General features: G+C 42.2%; 4 protein-coding genes across 13 annotated transcripts in view; 2 read left to right on the forward strand and 2 right to left on the reverse strand.

Annotated features, from left to right (window-relative positions):
• Positions 1-8,968, reverse strand: part of ALG9 (ALG9 alpha-1,2-mannosyltransferase) — a 99,974-nt gene extending 91,006 nt beyond the window's left edge. For 2 of the 9 annotated variants that reach the window (XR_010113492.1, XM_008971300.5), the window contains exons 1-4: positions 8,388-8,965; positions 7,264-7,402; positions 5,615-5,749; positions 2,199-2,269 (exon numbers count right to left, since the gene is read on the reverse strand). Coding sequence is in view for 3 of the 9 variants with exons in the window: in XM_008971300.5 (XP_008969548.1) it covers positions 2,199-2,269; positions 5,615-5,749; positions 7,264-7,402; positions 8,388-8,518 (476 nt within the window). In the remaining 6 variants the exon portion in view is untranslated. The other 7 variants (XR_010113493.1, XM_008971306.6, XM_024930752.4 and 4 more) reach the window with 6 other exon arrangements.
• On the forward strand, positions 1,120-1,600 carry LOC117975026 (guanine nucleotide-binding protein G(I)/G(S)/G(O) subunit gamma-5-like). The gene has a single exon (XM_055094833.2). It carries the CDS (start codon positions 1,271-1,273, stop codon positions 1,475-1,477), a length of 207 nt encoding a protein of 68 aa, XP_054950808.1. The 5' UTR covers positions 1,120-1,270; the 3' UTR covers positions 1,478-1,600.
• Positions 8,969-11,094: 2,126 nt separating the features above from the next.
• FDXACB1 (ferredoxin-fold anticodon binding domain containing 1) lies at positions 11,095-16,448 on the reverse strand. The gene is made up of 5 exons (XM_008971287.4): positions 16,018-16,448; positions 15,613-15,769; positions 13,871-14,074; positions 13,544-13,702; positions 11,095-13,166 (listed from the first exon to the last, which is right to left on the reverse strand). The coding sequence occupies exons 1-5, from the start codon at positions 16,187-16,189 to the stop codon at positions 11,984-11,986; spliced, it is 1,875 nt and encodes a 624-aa protein (XP_008969535.1). The 5' UTR covers positions 16,190-16,448; the 3' UTR covers positions 11,095-11,983.
• Positions 16,068-24,011, forward strand: CFAP68 (cilia and flagella associated protein 68). 2 transcript variants are annotated; one of them, XM_003805439.7, is made up of 4 exons: positions 16,068-16,680; positions 20,426-20,656; positions 21,178-21,244; positions 21,810-24,011. In XM_003805439.7, the coding sequence occupies exons 1-4, from the start codon at positions 16,636-16,638 to the stop codon at positions 21,917-21,919; spliced, it is 453 nt and encodes a 150-aa protein (XP_003805487.3). In that variant the 5' UTR covers positions 16,068-16,635; the 3' UTR covers positions 21,920-24,011. The 2 variants fall into 2 exon arrangements, with proteins under 2 accessions (XP_003805487.3, XP_024786527.3); XM_024930759.4 differs by lacking the exon at positions 21,178-21,244 and having other exon boundaries at positions 16,548-16,680; positions 21,810-21,899.
• The last annotated feature ends 40 nt before the right edge of the window (positions 24,012-24,051 follow it).

Below are 24,051 nucleotides of genomic sequence, written 5' to 3' on the forward strand. Positions count from 1 at the left end.
CTAGAACTTTATCTCTGGTAATTTTCAGACACTTGGGTTAAGGGTCCATTTCTCTAGAGAAATTTTTTACCAGATGCCACGGGCACTACCAACCCAGAACAATTTAAAATAAATTCTCGGCTGGGCCTGGTGGCTCACACCTGTAATCCCAGCACTTTGGGAGGCCGAGGCGGGCAGATCACGAAGTCAGGAGATCAAGACACGGTGAAAACCCATCTCTACTTAAGGTACAAAAAATTAGCCAGGCATGGTGGTTTGCACCTGTAATCCCAGATACTCAGGAGACAGAGACGGGAGAATTGCTTGAACCTGGGAGGCTGAGGTTGCAGTAAGCCGAAATCATGCCACTGCACTCCAGCCTGGGTGACAGTCTCAAAAATAAAATAAAATAAATAAAATATAATAAAGTAAATTCTCAGCTTAGGGCTTGAAGGACCATGTAGGTGATTTGAATTCAGGCCCAAACCCATATAAAGACCAATTTACGGTTACAATCCTCAAAGGCAGCACCAGCTTTACTTTTTTTCCCTCCACTCCACTCACAGTCAAGGCCAAACATTTTTTAAAATCTGACATTTTTAGCTGTGGGAAGATTTTAAATAATGATCACTAAGTCCAAATACCTTTAAACATATTACTAAAGCATTATTAAAACAAGACGTTTGTTAGTTATCATGTAAAAAAGGTGGCTATATTTATTATTGGGACACTTAAATGCTCAATAGTCCCAACTAATATTCAATCAACTAATAGGTACTTTGTGAAAGACAATATATTGGGTGCAAATAAGAGCAGTGATATCCCACACCGGGAGTAGTTTATCAACTAAGCTGTAGGGCAGAGGGAAATCATGATCCTGTATCTTAGGACTGAAAATAGGGTTCTACTAAATCCTATCAAGTAAAGACCAGTTAGATAGTTTTTAACAGAATTAAAATGAATGATATAAGGATATGGTATTTATGACCTCAGGAAAGAAAACGATAATTAGAAGTACAGTGTTCCCTTCAACTGTTGGTTTCAAACGAGAAGTCACACTTCAGATTTAATATCAGGAGCTATAGGTGATGGGTGCATCAAAATCTCAGAAATCACCACTAAAGAACTTATCCATGTAACCAAAACCCACCTGTACCCCAAAAACTATTGAAAAATAAAAATTAAAAAAAGAAAAAGAAGAGAACAATAAATAAAAGCAAGAAGTTTTCAGTCAGGCCCCGCTGACCCACGACCCACCAACCCACGAATTGGCCCGGCCCTCACGTGCACCATGTCTGGCTCCTCCAGCGTTGCCGCTATGAAGAAAGTGATTCAACAGCCCCGGCTAGAGGCCAGGCTCAACTGCATAAAAGTTTCCCAGGCAGCTGCAGACTTCAAACAATTCTGTCTGCAGAATGTTCAACATGACCCTCTGCTGACTGGAGTATCTTCAAGTACAAATCCCTTCAGACCCCAGAAAATCTGTTCTTTTTTGTAGTAAAATGAATTTCAAAAGTTTCCCAAACCACTTCTTATGATCCAGTGGATATTCAAAAGAGAGCTAAATTTGAAGCCTGTACAAAAGCTTATCCCTGTAGCACATGTGCTGTAATATACGAACTTCTACTTTCATCAGTCTTTAACATCTACCTCTCTGAATTTCATGAATTTCTATTTCACAAGGGTAACTGTTTTAGCCACACTGGCAGCAGCATACAATAAAACTCAGTATGAAAAAAAAGTTTTCTTTCCCAGAAAAAAAAATATGTATATGATATATATATCAGGAGCTAGAAGGAAAGTGTTTTCTACTTCTTTCTCTTTTTTTTCTTTGAGATGGAGTTTTGCTCTTATCGCCCAGGCTGGAGTGCAATGGCACAATCTCAGCTCACCACAACCTCCACCTCCCAAGTTCAAGTGACTCTCCTGCCTCAGCCTCCTGAGTAGCTGGGATTACAGGCATGCACCACCACAACCGGCTAATTTTGTATTTTTAGTAGAGATGGGGTTTCTCCATGTTGGTCAGGCTGGTCTCAAACTCTCTACCTCAGGTGATCTGCCCGCCTTGGCCTCCCAAAGTGCTGGGATTACAGGTGTGAGCCACCGCACCCGGTCAAGTGTTTTCTATTTCTAATCACTGCCTAGACTATCACAAGAGATAATCTATGCAATAATGGGTTTCCTCACAGCACTTTTAGAAGCAAAGTTTTTATACTCACTTGTAAAAGTAAAGTTCACAAATACAGCTCACAAAAGCCAGAAGACATCGCAAAAAGTAAAACACAAGAATCTAAAAGAAACCCAGAAAAAGAAAACAGAAGTCACAGATATGAGCTAGAAAAACTCATAAACATGAACCACTCTCATTTATTGTCAATAACACTGTAAATTGGTATAATTCTTTTGAAAAGCAACATGGATCAAGAATTTTCATATCCCTTGACTCAATATCAGTATACCTACTTCTATCACTCCAGCTGGTGGGGGCTGGGAGGTAGAGCTCCATTCATGAAAATGTTAATTGCAGTTTTAGTAAAAACTGTTTCAAAAACTACAAAATATCCAATTATAGGGAAATGATTAAATAAACTAGGCTACATCTAGCTCATGGACAATTATACAGCTATTAAAATTTATGGTTACAAAGATAGTGAAAACATTCTTGCAATATAATGCTCATTCAACAAGCAATTCTTCAACAACCATAATATATCAGGTAGTGATTATGACAAAATATTAAGAGAAAATGTACAATATTATTTATACATCAGTTACAGCTATGGACACTATATGCATGTGGAAAGACTGGAAAGAAATGTAATAAAATGGTAAAAGTAGCTATAGCAACCTGGTAGATTTAGATGAGTATTTTTCCTCCTATCTTCCAAAGTTCTGTTATGTGGCTTTATTAATTTTATAATTGACATCAATTTAAAAAATAAAAATAATAAAATTGGGGTTATATTAAATAGCTTTATACTACAGAATACCATATGGTTAAGAGCACCGAATTTCTCAGAACATAAACACTACTTAATATATAGCATAACTGGCCGGGCACGGTGGCTCACACTTGTAATTCCAACACTTTGGGAGGCCGAGGTGGGCGGATCACCCGAGGTCAGGAGTTCGAGACCAGCCTGGCCAACATGGTGAAACCCCATCTCTACTAAAAATACAAAAAAATTAGCCAGGCATGGTGGCAGGCATCTGTAACCCCAGCTACTCGGGAGGCTGAGGCAAGAGAATTACTTGAACCTGGGAGTTGGAGGTTGCAGAGAGCCGAGATCGTGCCACTGCACTCCAGCCTGGTGACAGAGTGAGACTCCATCTCAAAAACAAACAAAAAAAATGGGCCTACTTGTGGGATCTCACTCCTGAGTGTACACTTCAGAGAAATTCACAAACAGGTCCATGAAGAGATAATACAAAGGTGCTTTCATTTGGGGTAGCAAGAGATTGAGAAGGTAGCTATCACTAGATGTGCCAATTGTTACCACCCTGTCTCTCAGAAACAACCATCCTTCTCTACTCAACGTTATGATGCTGGGGCTAAGACTCTCTAAGCTACAATTCCCCTTTGCTGAATGGCTAGGAAAAAGGAGATCAGAAGTAAGAACAAGAGAAGAAGAGAAATCTTGCTTTCCATTTCACTTGCTGTGCACATCAGTGATGTAACAGGATTAGAGAAAAGGAAGAATTCTGTGTTGAACATGTAAAATTTGAAGTGATAGTAGATAGCCAAATGGAAATAAAAACCCTCTGCACAGCACATTGTTAGTTTTCTGCTGAGCCCTTCACCCTTTATTATCTTTCCTTTGACAAGTTCAAAAAAAAAAACCAGAAATGAGGCCAGGTGCAGTGGCTCACGCCCGTAATCCCAGCACTTTGGAGGCCAAGGCAGGTGGATCACTTGAGGTCAGGAGTTTGAGACCAGACTGGCCAACATGGTGAAACCCTGTCTCTACTAAAAATACAAAAAAATTAGCCACACGTGGGGGCTCAAGCTTGTAATCCCAGCCACTCAGGAGGCTGAGGCAGGAGAATCACTTGAATCCGGGAAATGGAGGTTGCTGTGAGCTGAGATCGCATCACTGCACTCCAGCCTGGGCGACAGAGTGAGACTTCGTCTCAAAAACAAACCAAACAAACAAACAAAAAAATGGAAATGAGATACCGGATAGGGAAGGGAGGGACAGTATTTTGTCACTTTCTGCAGGTGCTACCTTTCTGATCATTCTAAAATGTAAATGCAATCATACCTCTCTTTTGTCTGAAAACCTTGCAGTGTCTTTACATAACAGACTTGGGGGGAAAAGAACAACAGTCTAATACCTTAATAGATCCTACCAGGTCTTGTAGAAATCTCAAACTGAATGAAAACAGTCCATTGATAGATTCCAACACCAAGATGACAGAGGTGTCAGAATTATCTGACAAAATTTAAAGCGGGCTTTGTAAAAATATTTCAGTGAATAACTAAGAATATGCTTGAAGCAAATGAAAAAGGAGAAGGTCTCAGTAAAAAAAATTAGAAGATATAAAGAAAAACTGAATGGAAATTTTAAAACTGAAAAAGTACATAGAACAAACTAAAAATGCAATGGACGGGGTCAGCATTGGAAGAGGGGACATAGGAAAGAATCAGTGAAGTGGAAGACAGAAGAACAGAAATTACTCAATGTGAACAACAGTTCATTCAGTTTGAGATCTTCCTGGTTCTTGGCATGACAGGTCATTTTCAGTTGAAAGCTGGACATTTTAGGTATTGCATTATGAGATTCTGGATTATTCATGGGCTCAGCATGCTTTCTTTGCACTGTTGTGCTCCTACGATCTTATTTAAGCTTTCTGTTTTAGCTGGCTTCTTTTGATACTACTTCCCACTAACCCAGCAGGGAAAGAGCGTTAGTGGGAAGTCTCTACCTTGTTACCGCCAAGTGGAGGTAGAACTCGAGGTTCCCTACCAGGCCTCCACTGACAATTGAGAGAAAATAAATTGAAAACAGAGTCTCAAAGACCTGGGGGACTAATAACAAAAGATCTGACATTCACATCATCAAAGTTACAGAAGAAGAGGAAACCGGACAGGGCTGAAAAAGTATTCAAAAAAATAAAAACTAAAACCTTTCCAAATTTGGCAAAAGGAATAAGCCCAAAGATTCAAGAGGCTGAATAAACTCCAAACAGGACAAACCCAAAGAAATCCACACCAAGACGCATCATAGTCAAATTTCTGAAAACTAATCAGGTTAGGTCCCAGTTAACATCTAATTATTTCTCAGCACTCTACTTAAATTAGACCCTCCTAATATGCTATTCCACCGTGCATTGTACTTTTCCTCCATAAGACCCACCATATTTAGAATGATTTGTTCAATGTTCATCTTCTCCACTAAACCACAAGTTTCATTAAGTCAGGGGCTTGGTTACTGTTATAGCCACAGCGCTTAATACAGTGTCTACTAAATAAAAGTTGTTCCATTAATGCTTGTTGAATGGTGAATTGGATAAATGATTCTTCTTCAAAAAAAGTTCCCTTTTAACTTCCAATTCATTTGTCCTTTTCTCAAAACTATACCAGAGACTCACCTCTTGATCAATTGTGATTGCTTCCAGGTTGGTCTGCCCTTACCTTATTAGTTTGTAGAATTCTTGCATGAAATGCAGCTGGCCAGGCATGAAGCAACAGGTAAGCATAGGAGCGAATGGCATATGCTGGGGAATATTCCCAAGTCTGAAACCCTTCCCCATAGATGAGGTAGTGTGTCTAAAAATACAAAACAGATAGATTCAGGGTTATACTGGCCAAAAATCTCTGTTAAGCAGATGCAAGTGAAGTTTCTGAGCAGAAATATTAAAAACAAAGGCAGGCCAGGCACGATGCCTCACACCTATAATCCCAGCACTTTGGGAGGGCAAGGCAAGCAGGCTGCTTGAGCCCAGTAGCTAAAGACAAGCCTGGGCAACATAGCAAAACCCCATCTCTACCAAAAAAAAAAAAAAAAAAAAAGTAGCATGGTATGGTGGTGCATGCCTGCAGTCCCAGCTACTTGGGAGGCTAAGCCAGGAGAATCACTTGAGCCTGGGAATTAGAGGTTGCAGTGAACCTAGATCATGCCACTGCACTCCAGCCTGGGCGATCTGCAATTGATGGATAAAAAAGGAATCAAAATGATACAATATTTAAAATATTAAGACATTATAAATTTTACAAGATTGCTGTTTGGTCAACACTGAAAGCTTAAATTTTACCTTCTACTTATTTTTTCTCAATACTCGTTAGCCAAAACAGAAAACCTCTAAATTTTATATTTTCCTTAAACAACCTACACTTAACAGTCTTCCTTCATTTTTTTAATTCAAAATGTGATTAGAAAATTTTACCTTTGAATTTTCTATAATAAAAGTCAACAGGTAATGTGTAAATCAATAAATAGCAATAAAAGTATACTATTTAGTAACACTATTTTGGTAACCGTCAGAAGAAATAACTTAAAAAGTGAAAAAAAGTGGTTGCTTCTGGAAAGTAGGATTTGGACACGAGAAGTGGAATAGAAAGCTACTGTTTTTCCTTTAGGTATTTTAGTAGTTGTTAACTTTAAAAACTATCTCCAGGTATTATTTTCATTTAAAAAAAAAAAAGAAAATTACAAATTGCACCTTTGTGTAAACCAGCTAAATTCCCTACAGCCTTCAATAGCAGGTAAATCATCCGCTTAGAATACAAAAGTGAAAACATGTTACTGGCCAGGCCCAGTGGCTCACGCCTGTAATCTCAACACTTTGGAAGGCGAGGTGAGAGGATCGCTTGAGCCTAGGAGTTAAATACCAGCCTCGGGGACATAATGAGCCCCCATCTCTGTTTTTTGTTTGTTTGTTTTTTGAGACAGAGTCTCGCTCTGTTGCCCAGGCTGGAGTGCAATGGTGTGATCTCGGCTCACCGTAAACTCTGCCTCCCATGATCAAGCATTTCTCCTGCCTCAGCCTCCCGAGTAGCTGGGACTACAGGCGCCCACCACCATGCCCGGCTAATTTTTGTATTTTTAGTAGAGTCGGGGTTTCACCATGTTGGTCAGGCTGGTCTCGAATTTCTGACCTCAGGTAATTCACCCGCCTCAGCCTCCCAAAGTGCTGGGATTATAGGCCTGTTTTTTTTTTTTTTTAAGAAAATACAATTATTTTACTAGGAGTCAAACTTGTATATTATTTGTCTCTCGATTGGTAATAACACCTATGCTGCAAAATCAAGAACAAAAAGAGAAAACTAAAGAAATCACCTACTGGCTCCCAGTAGTTGAATGTTTCATCACAGTCAGAGATGTTGCTCAGGAGAGCAGCACATAACCTTGCTGAAAGCAGACACTTGAAAGCAGTAGATCCTTCAGGTGCCCAGACTTGTCCTGCTTTGTTCCCAGATAACCTGTTCAAAAGCAAAAAAAAAAAAAAAAAAAAAAAAAAGCATGTCAGGAAGGACCTGCTAATCAGAAGACCTAAATCTAGATAGAAAGGACAAAAAGGGCAAGGGACATCAAAGCACTTAAGTTATTCACCTAAAAAGGTGAATGGCTAGTTGTTTTTTCTCAGTAAAATGAATAAAAATTCAGATTTTTAAGAAAAAATTTTTATGAGATAGGGTCTTGCTATGTTGCCCAGGCTGGACTTAAACTCCTAGGCTCAAGTAATCCTCCTGCCTCGGCCTTCTGAAGAATTGACTTTAATCACTCAATCACTCCTTCCACTTCCTGCTTTTAAGGCATAAATTAACTCATACACTTTAGCTCAATGCATTTATGACACTCCATTTATTCCAAGCCAACTAATCACTCACTTGAAGGCCACAAAGCTGTCATTCTCCTTTTCTTTCTTTTCTTAACAAGGTCATTGCTTTTCATGGCTTTATTCATTCCCCCTTATGTTCAGATAGAAGCCTAGGTGCAAGGTACATAGCCTACTCCAATTCCATATGTTGACAGCTCCCTTAATGCAGTTCTAACCTGCAGCCTCCAGGGTTTGGGAAGAGGTGATGGCGGGTTGGATGGGCCCAGTAAAGGGTCAGGACTTGAGGGAGAATAAAAGGAGCTGTGAGGAACAGCCGTAAAAGGTATACTCTTTGATCCTGTCTACATCTCCCACAGAGGCTGTGCCCACTCTAGGCCTGGCCCAGGAGCATCACAGATCCGCACTCCAAGGCAGTTTTACAGCGCAGTGGAGGGATCTAAGGTGGGCGAAGACTGAATGCTGACCCGCCCAGGAAGACCAATAGGACCTAGCTGAAGAGGGAGCTCGGGCCTCCGGCGGGGAGGCCAGGCCGGACTGAGCCCCGCGCGCCACAGCTAAGACCCTCCCGGGGGCAGCCCCGAACCGCCCCGCCGGCCGGCCACGCCCCTGCCGCGCCGCACACGTACTCGGTCCGGTGCTCCGCGCCGCCCGCCTCTCGGCTGCCCAGCAGCTCCCGCAGCTTGTCCGCAGCCGGGGCCGTATCCCCACTGCTGGCCCCGCTGCCCTTCAGGCGCTGCCGAGCCCCTCGACTAGCCATGGCAAGCCTGGGGAAAAAAGAATTCGGCACCCTATGAAGTCGGTGAGCGCGCAGACATAGCTTTGGCTGGCAAACGGTGTCCGCCGAGGGACAAAAGACCGTGACATGCGCAGAAAATACTAAATTATGGCGTTACTGGGCCAATTGGGGCAGATCCCCGAGTAGCGAAGAAATAGAACCTGAGGAGTTTCTTCATCAGGGCTGTCCCATCCACCTGCTTCTAACTCTGGCCATTCCTACCTCCTTCCAACCCTCTTTTCCGTCACTTTTCAGCATTCTCCATTCTCCAAAAAAAAAAAAAAAAAAAAAAAAACCACCTCTCAGCTCCCCTATTTAAATGAAAAAACAAATAGAAAGTGATTAAAGAAATCTACATAGTGAGATGTGAAGTATTCAGTTAAATATCACAGCACAGCTATCTACTAAAAGGTCCTTAAAATGTCATTTTTAACACCTTGCCTTCTCTGTATTTTGGTAGAGGCAGCCTGTAGCTAAAAACTGCTTCAGAGAGACAAACCGGTAATGGCAGAGTGTAGACTGATGAAATTCTGTGCGGCAAATTGAACCAGATGTCCATCACTGTCATCGCTACTACGGCATTGTGGTAGGCATTTTACATATTTTATCCTTTTTAAACTTAATACAACAACCTTGTTTTATTTATCAGGAAACTAAATAAACTTGGAGCTAGTAAATGGTGGAGCTATGTTCCAGCCCAGGACTATCTTACCGGAAAGCCCATGCTCTCTCTTCCCACCAGATCGGGTGAAAGGTCTTCATTTCCTACAATCATTTTTATACTGGCACATTGATGATATCATACCTGTGACCCCCATATCTTGGGGGTCATTCATCTAATCCTGACACTCTATCCACTCCTCTAATCACAGAGCTATATCCTACCCTGTCGAGCTCCATGCCAGTAAGTGGGACAAGTTTATAGAGGGAATGCTAATCTCTTGACAAGGTCTCAGAAGGTTGTGATTTCCTACTAAAAATTCCCAAGTATTGAAAATGGAGATTGATCATATTGCTTAATTCTCACATGCAGTCATTAGTTACCAAGTTCAAATATCCAGCTTAACTCTTTTTTTCTTTTCTTTTTCTTTTTTTTTGAGACAAGAGTCTTCCTTGCTCACCCAGGCTGGAGTGCAGTGGCACAATCTCAGCTTACTGCAACCTCTGCCCCCTAGGTTCAAGAGATTGTCGTGCCTCAGCCTCCCTAGTAGCAGGGACTATTGGCCACCACACTGGCTAATTTTTGTATTTTTAGTAGAGATTAGGTTTCATCATGTTGGCCAGGCTGGTCTGGAACTCCTGGCCTCAAGTGATCCACTTGCCTCAGCCTCCCAGAATGCTGGGATTATAGGCGTGAGCCACTACACCCAGCCTAACTGTATCTCATATACCCATCTCCTCCTTTTCATTTAAGTCTAATGCAGGTCCCTCCCTATCTGTCTACGTAGGACTAACACAATAGCATCTCCACAGGGATCGCTCATCTCAAATTCATCCTGTGCAACATTATCCAGTTAATTTTCCAAAGCACTACTCTGGGGCACTTCCTTAATAAAAAACCACCGGATTTTTTCCTATTGCCTACCAAATAAAGTACAAACTCCTTATTCTAGCATTTGGTCTTCATGAACTCCAGCCCCAACTTACCGTTCCAATCTTATCTCCCACTACTTTCCTATGCACACTTTACATTCCAGCTAACTAGCCTAGAAAGTGCCCCCAAATGCTCCCTTATCTATATCTCTGTTTATGGATGTCCTCTGCCTGAAATGCACACCCTACTTGCCTAACAATTCTCCCTTCACATTCCTGCCCTTGTTTTAAGATCCAGCTTTCAAATGCTACCTTATACATGTACCAAGCACTACTGAGGATAGAAGAAAGGGATAAATCACATTACTTGCCATCAATTAGCAAAATAGTCAATGTGGAGAGCTCAGCAATAGATGTGTCTGTAAGAGATTCCTTGATTCTTTATCTCTCTCCCCAAACTTACTCGTATGGCAGTGTTTCCATCCAAGTTAATGACACTTCCAATCTTCTAGGTATTCAGGTCAAAAACCTAGTAGTCTTGCTTAATTCCTTTATTTCTCTAACCCCACACCTCTCTCACCCACACACAAATGTTTAATTCATCAGCAAGTCCTTCCAAATATTATCCAACCCAACATTTTACCACCTTGGTCCAGGTCATCATTATCTCATTTGCATTACTGCAATAACCTCCTAATTTGTCTCTGTACTTCCATTCTTGCCTTCCCAAGTGCTTTTCTCCAAGAATAAATAAGACAGTCATGTCTCTCACAGAATATAATCCCAAATGTGGAGCCTAACTATTAACAGGAACATACATTACTTCACATTAGAGTACCGCATTCTGCAGAATCCTAAGCTAAGTTAATTTTCCAGTGTCCCTTAGAGATACTTACAACAGAAGGCCCCAAAATCCAGAGAGGCAAAGTTTAATCACAGTTGAACGATTACTGTTAAAGACTAGGGAAGAAGTAACAGAAAGTAGCAGAAAGAACATGGGCTTTAGAGTCAAACAGACCCAAATGTTAACCCTAAATCTGACACTTTATTCGTTCCATGACTTTCAACCACAGAATTAAAATGGTGATGATTATAATAATAATAATACCAAAATTAATGTGGAATATTTGCAATTTCCCAAGCTAATAAATGTTAGTCTGATGCCAAAAACTACTCTCATAAGGTGATTTAATGAAATGATACAACAAAGTTAAGGGAAGAGTAATTGACAGTGTGGAAAACATATTTATATTTGATGAGACACTTAAGTTCTACTGCCTGTTCAACAATAGAGCATCTAAAGTACAAGATGCTGTTTTGTTTATTGTTTTAGTCACTTCTCGGGACCAAAATATTACACAACTCCAAATGTCACCAATCACATTATAATCTATAAGTTTCAGTGATAGAGTCAAGGTATCTTTAAGATCAACTAACAGTAGGCCGGGCGCGGTGGCTCACATCTATAATCCCAGCACTTTGGGAGGCCGACGCCGGCGGATCACGAGGCCTGGAGATTGAGACCATCCTGGCTAACACGGTGAAACCTCGTCTCTACTAAAAATACAAAAAAAAAAAAAAAAAAAAAAATTAGCCGGGCGTGGTGGCAGGCGCCTGTAGTCCCAGCTACTCGGAAGGCTGAGGCAGGAGAATGGCATGAACCTGGGAGGTGGAGCTTATAGTGAGCTGAGATCGTGCCACTGCCACTGCACTCCCGCCTGGGTGGCAGAGCAAGACTCCGTCTCAAAAAAAAAAAAAAAAAAAAAAAAAAAAATCAACGAACAGTAGCTATGGTCACAAAGTAAAAGATTTTACAAAAACAAAAATCCAGAAAGGACTACTGGTTGCAAGTTGGTAATTTTCCTCCACATCCCCCGCAATGAAGGATCACACTGCAGAAAAGGATTTACCAAACTACCGAGGTATAACATATAGGTGTTGTTGAATCTCCTTCCTAAACTGGGACTGCATTGATGCTACTTGCTGCTGGGTGAGGGCCTTGTCACAGGTCTGGTAGGTCAATCTATAGCAGAGACTGACCTGTTGAGTCTTTGGATGCTGGAAACGGCTAAGAAACTGTATGGATATAATAGCGTCCTGAGACACTGCTCGGGCCACAGTGTGAAACTCTAGTTCATCAAATCCTTTCTTCTGATCTATCCAAAAACTAACATCATGCACATAACATGGAGGATACAGAGAATGACTTTTAAAGGGTTCTATTTTGCCAGGGACAAAATTTTTCAGGAAACGGTTATCAAACGTCCACAACATTCTCCAGTCAGAGATACACCAGACAAGCATGGCTAATAAGTCCAAGTTCATAGACACAAACACAAAACACTGGTCTTTATGTATAACACTAGTGGCAGATGTGATAACAGACCCAATAATTAGATCCTCAGTACAATCTGGGCTAAAATTATGAGTCTTCACACGAATCATATAATCCTTTCCATTTGACTGAAGGACAAATTTGACTAAACTGCTCAGCTTAGAGCTCTCCGGCAATGTCTGGGTCAGCAGGCTATCTAGAATGCCCTTCAGATGATCCAGCAGTGATTGAAGACAGCCATCCTTCAGATTTTGATTAAACCCAAGGATAAATAAAGTTTCATGAAATGCTGGCATTGTGAAAGGCAAAATGTGGCACTTCTGAAAGACAGGTCCACTGAGGATGTGCAGAGAACCTGAGAGGAAGTCTGGTACTTCGATGACATCCTGAACATGCACTAGGAGAGAAGGTCTAAGGCAGATCTTGGCCTGGCCACAGGTTCCTTCACAAGCTTCTTCTTTACCATCTCTTCCAGGATTCTTGAGAAGGCTAAGTTCTGAAAATGACACTAGAAAGTCTTCCACATCTTGTGATGTCCCACCAGTCAGGGACTCAGAATTTGAGTTATCTTCATGGAGACTAATCCAAAAAGCAGCTGACAGAAAGTCACAATTCCAGAAAGGAAGAACACTGGTACCTTCCTGTGGCAGCAAAGGGTAGGAACACTTCAGCCTTTTTAGTGGGAAAACTTTGCCTAATTCAGCAATGAGTTTCTCATTTATGGTTTTGATAGGATGACATGAAGGTGCTTCCAGGAAACCCCTGTTTAAACACACACAAAAATAACTTTTCTAACTTAAGATAGTAAATAATTATAATGTAGCTAGAATTAAAAATACAAATAGCTGGACAGAAAAGAATTATCTTTAAATTGATCTTGAAAGGAAACAAAGGAATCATCTACCATAAGGAGAAACGGATGTGTATTTCAGAACTCTTGACAGCCACCATCCCTACAATATATCAGAAAATGTGACCATTTTTAATTCTAGAGATGCTTAAGGAGGCCACGCTGACAAATAAACATAGCACCAACATCACTAACAATTTATGCACCATCCATTCAATATATGGTTGCCATCAAGACAATCAGGATACAACTGGAGATGGAAGTGATTTCCAGCAAAATAACTGGTTACCTGTTCAACTTTCCTACAAGTGCTTCTGGTTCTGGAAAGGAAAACCACTGGTTACCCAGTTTGATCCTGAAGATTCTGGGTTGAGAACCTTCGAAAGGTAAGCTCCTGGTGAAGACATGGTTCAAAGCACCTTCTACATGAAAGGACTTATCTTGACTCCTGGCAAAATAGACACCAATATGAAGTCTGTCATTATTAAAATAAGCAAGTATTTTTAGAGACTGAATCCGTTAATTGGCAGGGCCTATTGAGTCTGTCTATGAGATTTTGTTATCCTTAGTGAGAGAGATGAAAACGCAGAAGGCTTAAACCTATGCTATTACCTACCTATATCCAGTGCACTTGTACCCTGCCACAGCCTTACAGCTGAATGGATACACGTCGCTTAAAATGAGCCCCCCCAGGGCTGCCATGGCAACCACTTGCCAACTGTTGTGCCATTCTCTCTGGGGCTTATCCGCAGGAGTTCCACCTTGTCCTCTACATAATGCCACGTGGACTTCTCCTTCCTCTGCAAGAACGTCTGCACAGCTAATAGGGAGAAAAGAAACACTAACTAATTATCATAAACAAGTGGAAATTACCACAGAAGTTGGCAACATACACATGGTTTGCCTGTGAAATAATTAAAATCCAATCATACCTATGTGCAAAAATCTATTAGACCTCAAAAAATGCAAAGAAAGTAGCTGGAAGTAAATAGAAGCATAAATTAAATGTTCAACCCACTCACTGATAAGATTGGCTGACCAGGGTCTGCTTTGCATTTGTGTCGTTCATGCATGTGTCACAGAAAGATCAATATCTGCACAGTTCCTATATATGATTCATTGCTTAGGCTGTTTCTTCCCATTTAGAAAGTTCTTTTCACTGCCCTCCTGAAATTCAAATACTAGTTTAAAATACCACCTCTGTCAAAACTTTATTGACAGCTATGCCCCATCAGACACCTCCAATAGTATCATGTCTTGTGGTATAATCATGTAAAGCACTGTTTTCAGTTCACAATAATTTTATGAGGCTGTTACTTTTTTTTTTTTTTTTTTGAGATGGAGTCTTGCTCTGTCACCCAGGCTGGAGTGCAGTGGCACGATCTCAGCTCACTGCAACCTCCACCTCCCAAGTTCAAGCGATTCTCCTGCCTCAGCCTCCCAAGTAGCTGGGACTACAGGCACGTGCCAGCACAGCCAGCTAATTTTTATATTTTTAGTAGAGGCGGGGTTTTGCCACTTTGGCCAGGCTGGTCTCAAACTCCTGACCTCAGGTATCTGCTCACCTCGTCCTCCCAAACTGCTGGGATTACAGGCGTGAGCCACCACGCCTGGCCCAGTTAGTTACTATTAATATCCCTAGTTTACAGTTGAGGAAACGGAAGCATGTAAAGATTAAGTAAGCTTGCTTAAAATAACAACTGTTGGCCGGGCGTGGTGGCTCATGCCTGTAATCCCAGCACTTTAGGAGGCCAAGGCAGGCGGATCACAAGGTCAGGAGATCGACACCATCCTGGCTAACACGGTGAAACCCCATCTCTACTAAAAATACAAAAAATTAGCTGGGCGTGGTGGCGGGCGCCTGTACTCCCAGCTACTTGGGAGGCTGAGGCAGGAGAATGGCGTGAACCCAGGAGGCGGAGCTTGCAGTGAGCCGAGATTGCACCACACCACTGCACTCCAGCCTGGGCGACAGGGCGAGACTCTGCCTCAAAAAGTAAAAATAAATAAAAATAAAAAAATAACAACTGTTAAGTGGTGGGCTGGGATTTGAATCCAGGCAGTCTGGCTTCTAAGTGCACGTTCTTAGCCATTAGACTATATGGCTCTCATTATTTTGCACTGTCAAAAATAAATGATCCTCTTTTACACACCCAAGAGTACACTATTTGTACTTTCATTTAGCATTTAGGGTTTATATATCTGTCTTTCCAACTAAATTTGGGGTTCCTTTGGGGCTTTATAGTCTCTTCTAAACATATCATAGTAGCTTGCACGTGTGCCTTATGTTTGGGTACAGTAACTATGTTATGGACATCTTAAAAAACATTTTCCTTGTGAGGGCGCTCCTTTCCTCACCTTTGGAAAAATTTGGCAAGCAGTTCCCTGTTCTTAGCTACGCCAGCTTTGCGTCCACAATGCGGGAAGTTGAAATAAATTTGATCAAATTCTCTCTCGTGCAGTTCAAAGACATCTGCCAGATGGGTGCAGTCCACACCGAAACGTACATCGATACCTGGCAAAGATAGTTTGGGGGCGCAAAATATAGACAGGAGGATGCCTCAAGACATGGAACAGAAAAACTCTTCCTAACTTAAACCGTGCAGACCAGCCCAAGTCTGGGCACAAGGCCGGCTTTATGTGAATATCCGTGGGACGATCAAGAACAATCTCCACGTGGGTTACATCCCCACGCCCCCACCCTTTCCACTTTGGGACGCGCCGGCCGCTGGGCGGGGTTTCGCAGAGGGGCGGGCTCGCTACCTCGCTCGCGCAGGCGCTGCAGATTCTCCCAGGCCAGTGGATCCCGAGCCAACTCGGCCGGGCGCTGGAGGCAGGTGGCGGTAAGTTGAGTGCTCTGATCCAGCGTTTCGCTCAGAGCGGCGGCGAAGGAGAAATTCCCCTCCCCAACCAACAGGAGGCGCCGAGGGGCCATGGCCTCCACGGACTCCCGGCTCGCGTTCTCTGTGGCGCTCGTTTTCCGTCACTTCCTTCACGGATCTCTCTCCGCCCCGTCTTCACCCGTCACTAGTTGATGACGCACCCATGGCGCCTGGTTGTCTAGACGAGCCGGTGTACCGACTCCCCGGTGTACCGACTCCCCGGTGGATGATAACTATATGAGTGCAAAAGCGAGACGCGCACTCTCTTGTCCCCTCGCCCTTTCACCCCCTCGGGAAGATCAAAGTGTCTTTAGCCCAAGCATGGCCTTGAGCGACTTCATCACACCTGCATGAGGTCACAAGCGGTCACTAGCGCAGGGGGTTGAGGCGAGTTCTGGGTGAAAGAAACGGGGCGGGGCTGAGGCCAAGGAAGAGGTTGGACTGTGTCTCGCATGCTCCTGACGCAGAAGGTTTTGAAACTTTTTTCACCTCGTCTGAAATGGCTGCCTCCCAGTGTCTCTGCTGCTCAAAATTTCTCTTCCAGGTGCTTAAATCTCCTATCTTCTATTCGTTCAAGAAAGATTATTGAGTGTCTATGTAGGGGTGGGTTGCCCCTCCACACCTGTGGGTGTTTCTCGTAAGGTGGAACGAGAGACTTAGGAAAGAAAAAGACACAGAGACAAAGTATAGAGAAAGAAATAAGGGGACCCGGGGAACCAGTGTTCAGCATATGGAGGATCCCGCCAGCCTCTGAGTTCCCTTAGTATTTATTCATCATTCGTGGGTGTTTCTCTGAGAGGGGGATGTGTCAGGGTCACAAGACAATAGTGGGGAGAGGGTCAGCAGACAAACACGTGAACAAAGGTCTTTGCATCATAGACAATGTAAAGGATTAAGTGCTGTGCTTTTAGATGTGCATCCACATAAACATCTCAGTTCTTTACAAAGCAGTATTGCTGCCCGCATGTCCCACCTCCAGCCCTAAGGCGGTTTTTCCCTATCTCAGTAGATGGAACGTACAATCGGGTTTTATACCGAGACATTCCATTGCCCAGGGACAGGCAGGAGACAGATGCCTTCCTCTTGTCTCAACTGCAAGAGGCATTCCTTCGTCTTTTACTAATCCTCCTCAGCACAGACCCTTTACGGGTGTCGGGCTGGGGGACGGTCAGGTCTTTCCCTTCCCACGAGGCCATATTTCAGACTATCACATGGGGGGAAACCTTGGACAATACCTGGCTTTCCTAGGCAGAGGTCCCTGCGGCCTTCCGCAGTTTTTGTGTCCCTGGGTACTTGAGATTAGGGAGTGGTGATGACTCTTAAGGAGCGTGCTGCCTTCAAGCATCTGTTTAACAAAGCACATCTTGCACCGCCCTTAATCCATTTAACTCTGAGTTGACACAGCACATGTTTCAGAGAGCACGGGGTTGGGGGTAAGGTTATAGATTAACAGAATCTCAAGGCAGAAGAATTTTTCTTAGTACAGAACAAAATGGAGTCTCCTGTGTCTACTTCTTTCTACACAGACACAGTAACAATCTGATCTCTCTTGCTTTTCCCCACAGTCTATTGCGTGCCAGGCCACTGTGAGGGTGGTTACGATATGTGGATGAACAAGATGTGGCCTATGATTTCAATGAGCCTGCAGTCTGGTGGGGAATGCACAGAGCAAAACAGGCAACTCTGATATGGCAGGGTGTGTGCTCTGGGAGCACACAGAAGAACGTTACCAAGTTTTGGGGCGAAGTGGGTCAAAGAGTCCTTGGATGAAGTAAACCCGAGTTGAAAGCTAAGAGGGTAAAAGTGCATCTTAACTGAGTCAAGAGGCGTGAAGAGGCAAAAGGAACAATATATGCAAAAGCTTGATGGAGAAACAGAATAGTTGAGTTTGGCTGAAACACAATTGGAGGGAGAGTAACAGATGAGACTGAAGAGTTAGGCAGGGGCCAGGTCATAGGGAGCGTTGTAAGCCTTTAAAAAAAATCAACTTTTATTTTACATATGGGGGTACAGGTACAGGTTTGTTACGTGGATATATTGCACCCAGGTAGGTTGCAGGTTTGCTACATGGGTATATTGCACCTAATAGATAGTTTTTCAACCCACACCACCCGCCCTCCCCACTCTTAGTTAGTAGCCTGCAGTGTCTGTTGTTTCCATGTTTAGGCCCATGTTTGCTCAATGTTTAGCTCCCACTTATAAGTGAGAATGTCAGAGGTATTTATACCAGAGCAACTCCGTCTTGAATAGGGGCTAGGTAAATAAGGCTAAGACCTGGGCTGCATTCCCAGTAAGTTAAGGCATTCTTAGTCACAGGATGAGATAGCTCAGCACAAGATACAGGTCATAAAGACCTTGCTGATAAAACGGGTTGCAGTAAAGAAGCCAGCTAAAATCCACCAAAACCGAGACGGTGATGAGAGTGATCTCTGGTCATCCTCATTGCTATACTCCCACCAGCGCCATGACAGTTTACAAATGCCATGGCAAAGTCAGGAAGTTACCCTGTATGGTCTAAAAAGTGGAGGTATGAATTAATCCACCCCTTGTTTAGCATATAATCAACAACCATAAAAATGGGCAACCAGCTGCCCTCAGGGTTGCTCTGCATATGGAGTAGCCATTCTTTATTCCTTTACTTTCTTAATAAACTTCCTTACGCTTTATAGACTCACCTTGAATTATTTCTTGTGTCTCTTGGGGTCTGGATCAGGACCCCTTCCGGTAACAAGAACATGCTGTATTTGGTTCTCTGTTCTGTTGTAAGCCATTTTAACAGACTGAATCTTACTCTGAAAACGGTGGAAAGCCACTGAAAGATTTTAAATAAGAAGATGATACAATTATACTTTCACTTTGAAAAATTCTGCTTTCCTATGGAGAAAGGTTTGGAGAGGAACAAGGCTGATGGCATGGCAGGATAAAACAAGAGGCAACTGCAATAATGGAGACAAAGCTGACAGTGATTTGAATTGAAATGTGGCAGTGGGAATGGAGGGTGGCAGTCTGATTCAAAAATCAACAAGACTTAGTGACTGGGTGAAAATTAAAGACAAGTCAGAGTCAAAGATAAGCCCCAGGCTTCTGGCTTGGACAACTGAGTGGATGGTGATGTCTGTCATTCCAGCCCTAGAGACAGTTACACCTAGATCTCCAGTATGAGTACCAGGCCCATTGGACTTTGTGGCACCAGCTACTCTGGTCATCATGTTGTTTGGTAACATCAGTGCATGCATCTGTCTTCACAAAGGCAGATGGTATGAGGGTAGTTACCTGGGATGTCATCCTTCAATGCTGCATTATTGGCTTTGTTTCTGCCTGTGGAAAGGCAAGTGGGTGGTGACTCCCAAATCCTGGCCACTTGCCCATGGTAATCTGGGTGATTCTTTCTTTGCTTGGAGAACTGGGAAAGCCAGGTTTGTTGACATCTTTAAAGAACATGGAACAGCCAAGTAAGGATTTCTGTCACTCTCATAAGAAATCTTCAAACAGCTCAACCTACTCAGCATCAAGTTACTCTTCTTCAGGGAAGGTATCATCTTCCTAAGCCAGGGGGCCAGACTCACATTTTGGGGAAAAAGAAAGATTGAGCTTTTATCTTACCAAAAAAAATGAAATCAGACATTGATCATCTGGTATATGCAAACCAGATTGATTGGGAGAACAGGCAGAAGGACAGGGTACAATAATGAATAAAACAGATCCTGTCCTTAAGGGGCATACAGCTCTGTATAGGAGACATAATGCAGACTTAAAGAACTCTAATGTATGGTAAAAAGTTATAAATACAGGGAAAGATAAGATAAAGTTTTATGTGAGTTGAAAGAGAAGCTAACTTCAGGGAAGGCATCATTTGAGCTAGAAGGAAGGAAATGATCATTTATTACTCATTTATTGTGTTATCTAGTTACTCAACTCTCACTTCTTTTTGTTCTCTCTGACTGTAGCAGTGCTTTTAGTCCCTCAATGCCTACATCTCAAAATTACCTTAAAAATTTAGCTAATTCTCCATATTGTATTGGGAATACCGAAGTTTTTCCTGTCTCTTCACGGGGCCTGGGGAGCGGGGGTGTGGATTTAATCCATGTAGTCACCCACTGTTGCTGATTGAAAGAATGGATCAAAGGGTCCCAGGACTTAGAGAAGAAGAAACAGAACCATAACATAGCCTGGATCATTAGTACGGTGTGCTTGTGTTATACCTGGCTATGTAAAACAAGGGCAGGAAAAGATGCTTTTTCTCTTCTCTGGTTTATGCAATAAGCTTTTCTATTCTTGTCTTTTCCCAGAGACAGAACCTCGCCTGTTTCCTCACAAACCCACACTGTGGCAGCCTTATTAATGCAGATGGCCATGGTGAAGTGTGGACAGATTGGAATAATATGTCCAAGTTTTTCCAGTATGGATGGAGATGCACCACTAATGAGAATACCTATTCAAACTGTACCCTGATGGGCAACTGGAACCAGGAAAGATATGACCTGAGGAATATCGTGCAGCCCAAACCCTTGCCTTCCCAGGTAATCTAACTTTGTCTTTTTTGTTTGTTTGTTTCCTTCTGTTGGCAAAAGAAATGTAGTGGCCATTTGAAATGCAGGGATATAATAACTTCTGGTGCAGTGATCTCTCAGTTTTCAGTGAAGTGGTTGGGGCAGAGGAACAGTCTGCAGCTGAACCACCTATGCTACTTTACTGTCAAGTTGAATATTTTATTATCTGTAAGGTTTCAAAAGGAAGGGCAGTCCTCTTTTTCTCTTACTTCTGTTTGGACTTTATCTTTAGTCTACGGAAATTTATAATGTCTTCTGACTTAGACTAGCTTTTCCCCTGGTCCTTGCCTATCTAGACTTGTCATTTATCTGAGTCTTGCACTTAAATCGCTCCTAAACAAGCAAACGTACAAAACATGTGAAAGTTAGAAGGATAGAACTCAGTCCATCTAAAATATGACAGTCCGTGAGAATTCATGTCATATTGATCTTTATTTCCTGATGTTAGCTGTAGACTTCCAGATTCTTAATCTGTTAATTTTTCTTTCCAGTTTGGACACTACTTTGAAACAACATATGATACAAGCTACAACAACAAAATGCCACTTTCAACACATAGTACGTGGACTGTTTTTTCAAATTCTTACATTTTCAGAACCTAACTCAGTGACCGGCACATAGAAGGAACTCAAATAAAAGTAAACTGAATAGGTGAATAAGTGAGGCTGGGCGCAGTGGCTCACACCTGTAACCCCAGCACTTTGTGAGGCTGAGACAGGCAGATCACTTGAGGTCAGGAGTTTGAGACCAGCCTGGCCAGCGTGGTGAAACCCCATCTCTACTAAAAAAAATACAAAAATTAGCTGGGCTTGGTGGCACATGCCTGTAGTCCCAGCTACTCAGGAGGCTGAGGCAGGAGAATCACTTGAACCCGAGAGGTGGAGGTTTCAGTGAGCAGAAATTAAGCCACTGCACTCCTGCCTGGGTGACAGAGTGAGACTCTATCTCAAAAAAAAAAAAAAAAAAGGTGAATAACTAAATGAATGAGTAAACAGGTTTTTTTCTTCAATTTTAACAGGACTTAGTGTCTATTCCCTAGAAATAAGAGCAAGATCAGTTACTAAAACTCCTTAGTGTTGACTGTTTTCATTTGTCTTTCCTTCCTTTTTTTTAATTCCCTCAGGATTTAAGCGAGAGCCTCACTGGTTCCCAGGACATCAACCTGAACTGGATCCTCCCCGATACAAATGCACAGAAAAGTCAACTTACATGAATAGCTATTCAAAGCCTTAAATTGGGCATCACTCAGGATGTGTATAAGATCTTAATATTGACTAGTTTCGCATCCAGGTTTCTAAGAAATGATAAGATACTTCACTTTTCCAGAGTGAAATGTAGGAGGGAGCACATTCTAAGTACAGCTAAAAATTTAGCTCACTGTAACACAGTTTCACTCTCTGAATAAATAAAGCAAAAAACACAGTAAATATTCTTTATCCCTTTTTTTGTTGTTGTTTTAACCAAGATTTAAATGTCAATTTTAATACAGCAACTCAGTTCTACATTTGGGGTGTTGTAGAAGGGCCTTAAAAAGAATTATTTCAGGCCAGGCACGGTGGCTCATGCCTGTAATCCCAGCACTTTGGGAGGCCGAGGCAGGTGGATCACGTGAGGTCAGGAGTTCGAGACCAGCCTGACCAACATGGTGAAACACTGTCTCTACTAAAAACACAAAAATTAGCTGAGCATGGTGGCTCACGCCTGTAATCCCAGCTACTCAGGAGGCTGAGGCAGGGGAATCGCCTGAACCCGAGAAGTGGAGGTTGTGGTGAGCTGAGATCATGCCACTGCACTCTAGCCTGGGTGACAGAGTGAGACTCTGTCTCAAAAAAAAAAAAAAAAAAAAAAGAATTATTTCTCTGAAGTCTACAACCACTGTGGTCTTCCCTTCCTTCTGTCGTAGCAAGACCTCAGAATCTAGCATAACTTAGGCTAGGTTTGGCTAGATGCTTTCTGGGTATAAGCCAGAGTCATATAGTGCAACTTTGCTGTGACCTTAGTGAACATCCCCTCTTGAGGACTACAAAAACAAACGTAACTTTTTAAAATTATTATGGAGAATTTTACGTAAAACAAAAGTAGACAGGCTAGTCTAATGAACTCCCATGTATCATTACCCAGCATCAACTATTTATGACTAACTTACTTCTACTTTGTCTTATTGAATTAATTTTGGAGCAGATCTTAGAAATAGAATTTAATCTATAAAAATCTTGGTGGGCTGGGTGCGGTGGCTCATGCCTGTAATACCAGCACTTTGGGAGGCTGAGGTGGGTGGCTCACCTGAGGTCAGGAGTTCAAGACCAGCCTGGCCAATGTGGTGAAACTCCATCTCTTCTAAAAATACAAAAATTAGCTGGTCTTGGTGGCGGGCGCCTGTAATCCCAGCTACTTGGGAGGCTGAGGCAGGAGAATTGCTTGAACCCAGGAGGCAGAGGTTGTAGTGAGCTGAGACAGTGCCATTGCTCTCCAGCCTGGGTGACAAGAGCGAAACTCCGTCTCAAAAAAAAAAAAAGAAAAGAAAAAGAAAAAAAAATCTTGGTATACTGGCTGGGCACAGTGGCTCACACCTAATCCCAGCACTTTGGGAGGCTGAGGCAGGAGGATAGCTTGAGGCTGGGAGTTCAAAACCAGCCTGGGCAACATAGCAAGACCCCATCTCTACCAAAAAAATTTTTTTTAAAGATTTCAGTATATTTCTCAAAAAGATAAGGACTGTCAATTGTCTACTCCCCCCAACAAAGGTCACTAAGGAAACCTGTTGACTAAACAAAGCTCATTAAACCTATTGTAGTGTAGCAAAGGAGACCATCAACTTGACACAGAGTCTTGGTAATGATTCAAAGGGGGGATGTTAGAGTAAGGTATTTATAAGGATTTGAGATAAGGGTCCAACTGGTTTAAAATGAGTCAAAGTAGGGAACTAGTAGAGACTGAGAAAGGGTTGTGAATAGCTTAGGTTTGGTAAACTTAGGAAATCAACAGTCTTAATTTTAATATGGTTAAACTGATTAGTATTTCCTATTTTTTTATCTACTGTGTAAGAAGACACTATAATATATGGGCATTACTGAGAGATATTGCCCATATGTTGTCCTCGTAAGCAAGGAGATATTTTTTATCTCCCATATATTACCTCTCAAACCTTTGTTACTTTAGTTTCGAGATACAGATCCGGAATTTATGTTGTTACTCAGTAGTGAGGAAGTTTCTTTTTTTTTTCTAAATGGCTATCAAGTTGTCCCACCATTAGTTATTGAAAAGACCATAATTTTTTCACTCCTATTCAATGCCATTTTTATTGTAAATAAACTATGTACGTGTAGGTCTGTTTCTGGGCTACTATGTTCTATTAGTTTAATTGT

Source organism: Pan paniscus, chromosome 9, assembly GCF_029289425.2.
Source record: "Pan paniscus chromosome 9, NHGRI_mPanPan1-v2.0_pri, whole genome shotgun sequence".
In the NCBI taxonomy this organism is placed as follows: Eukaryota; Metazoa; Chordata; class Mammalia; order Primates; family Hominidae; genus Pan; species Pan paniscus.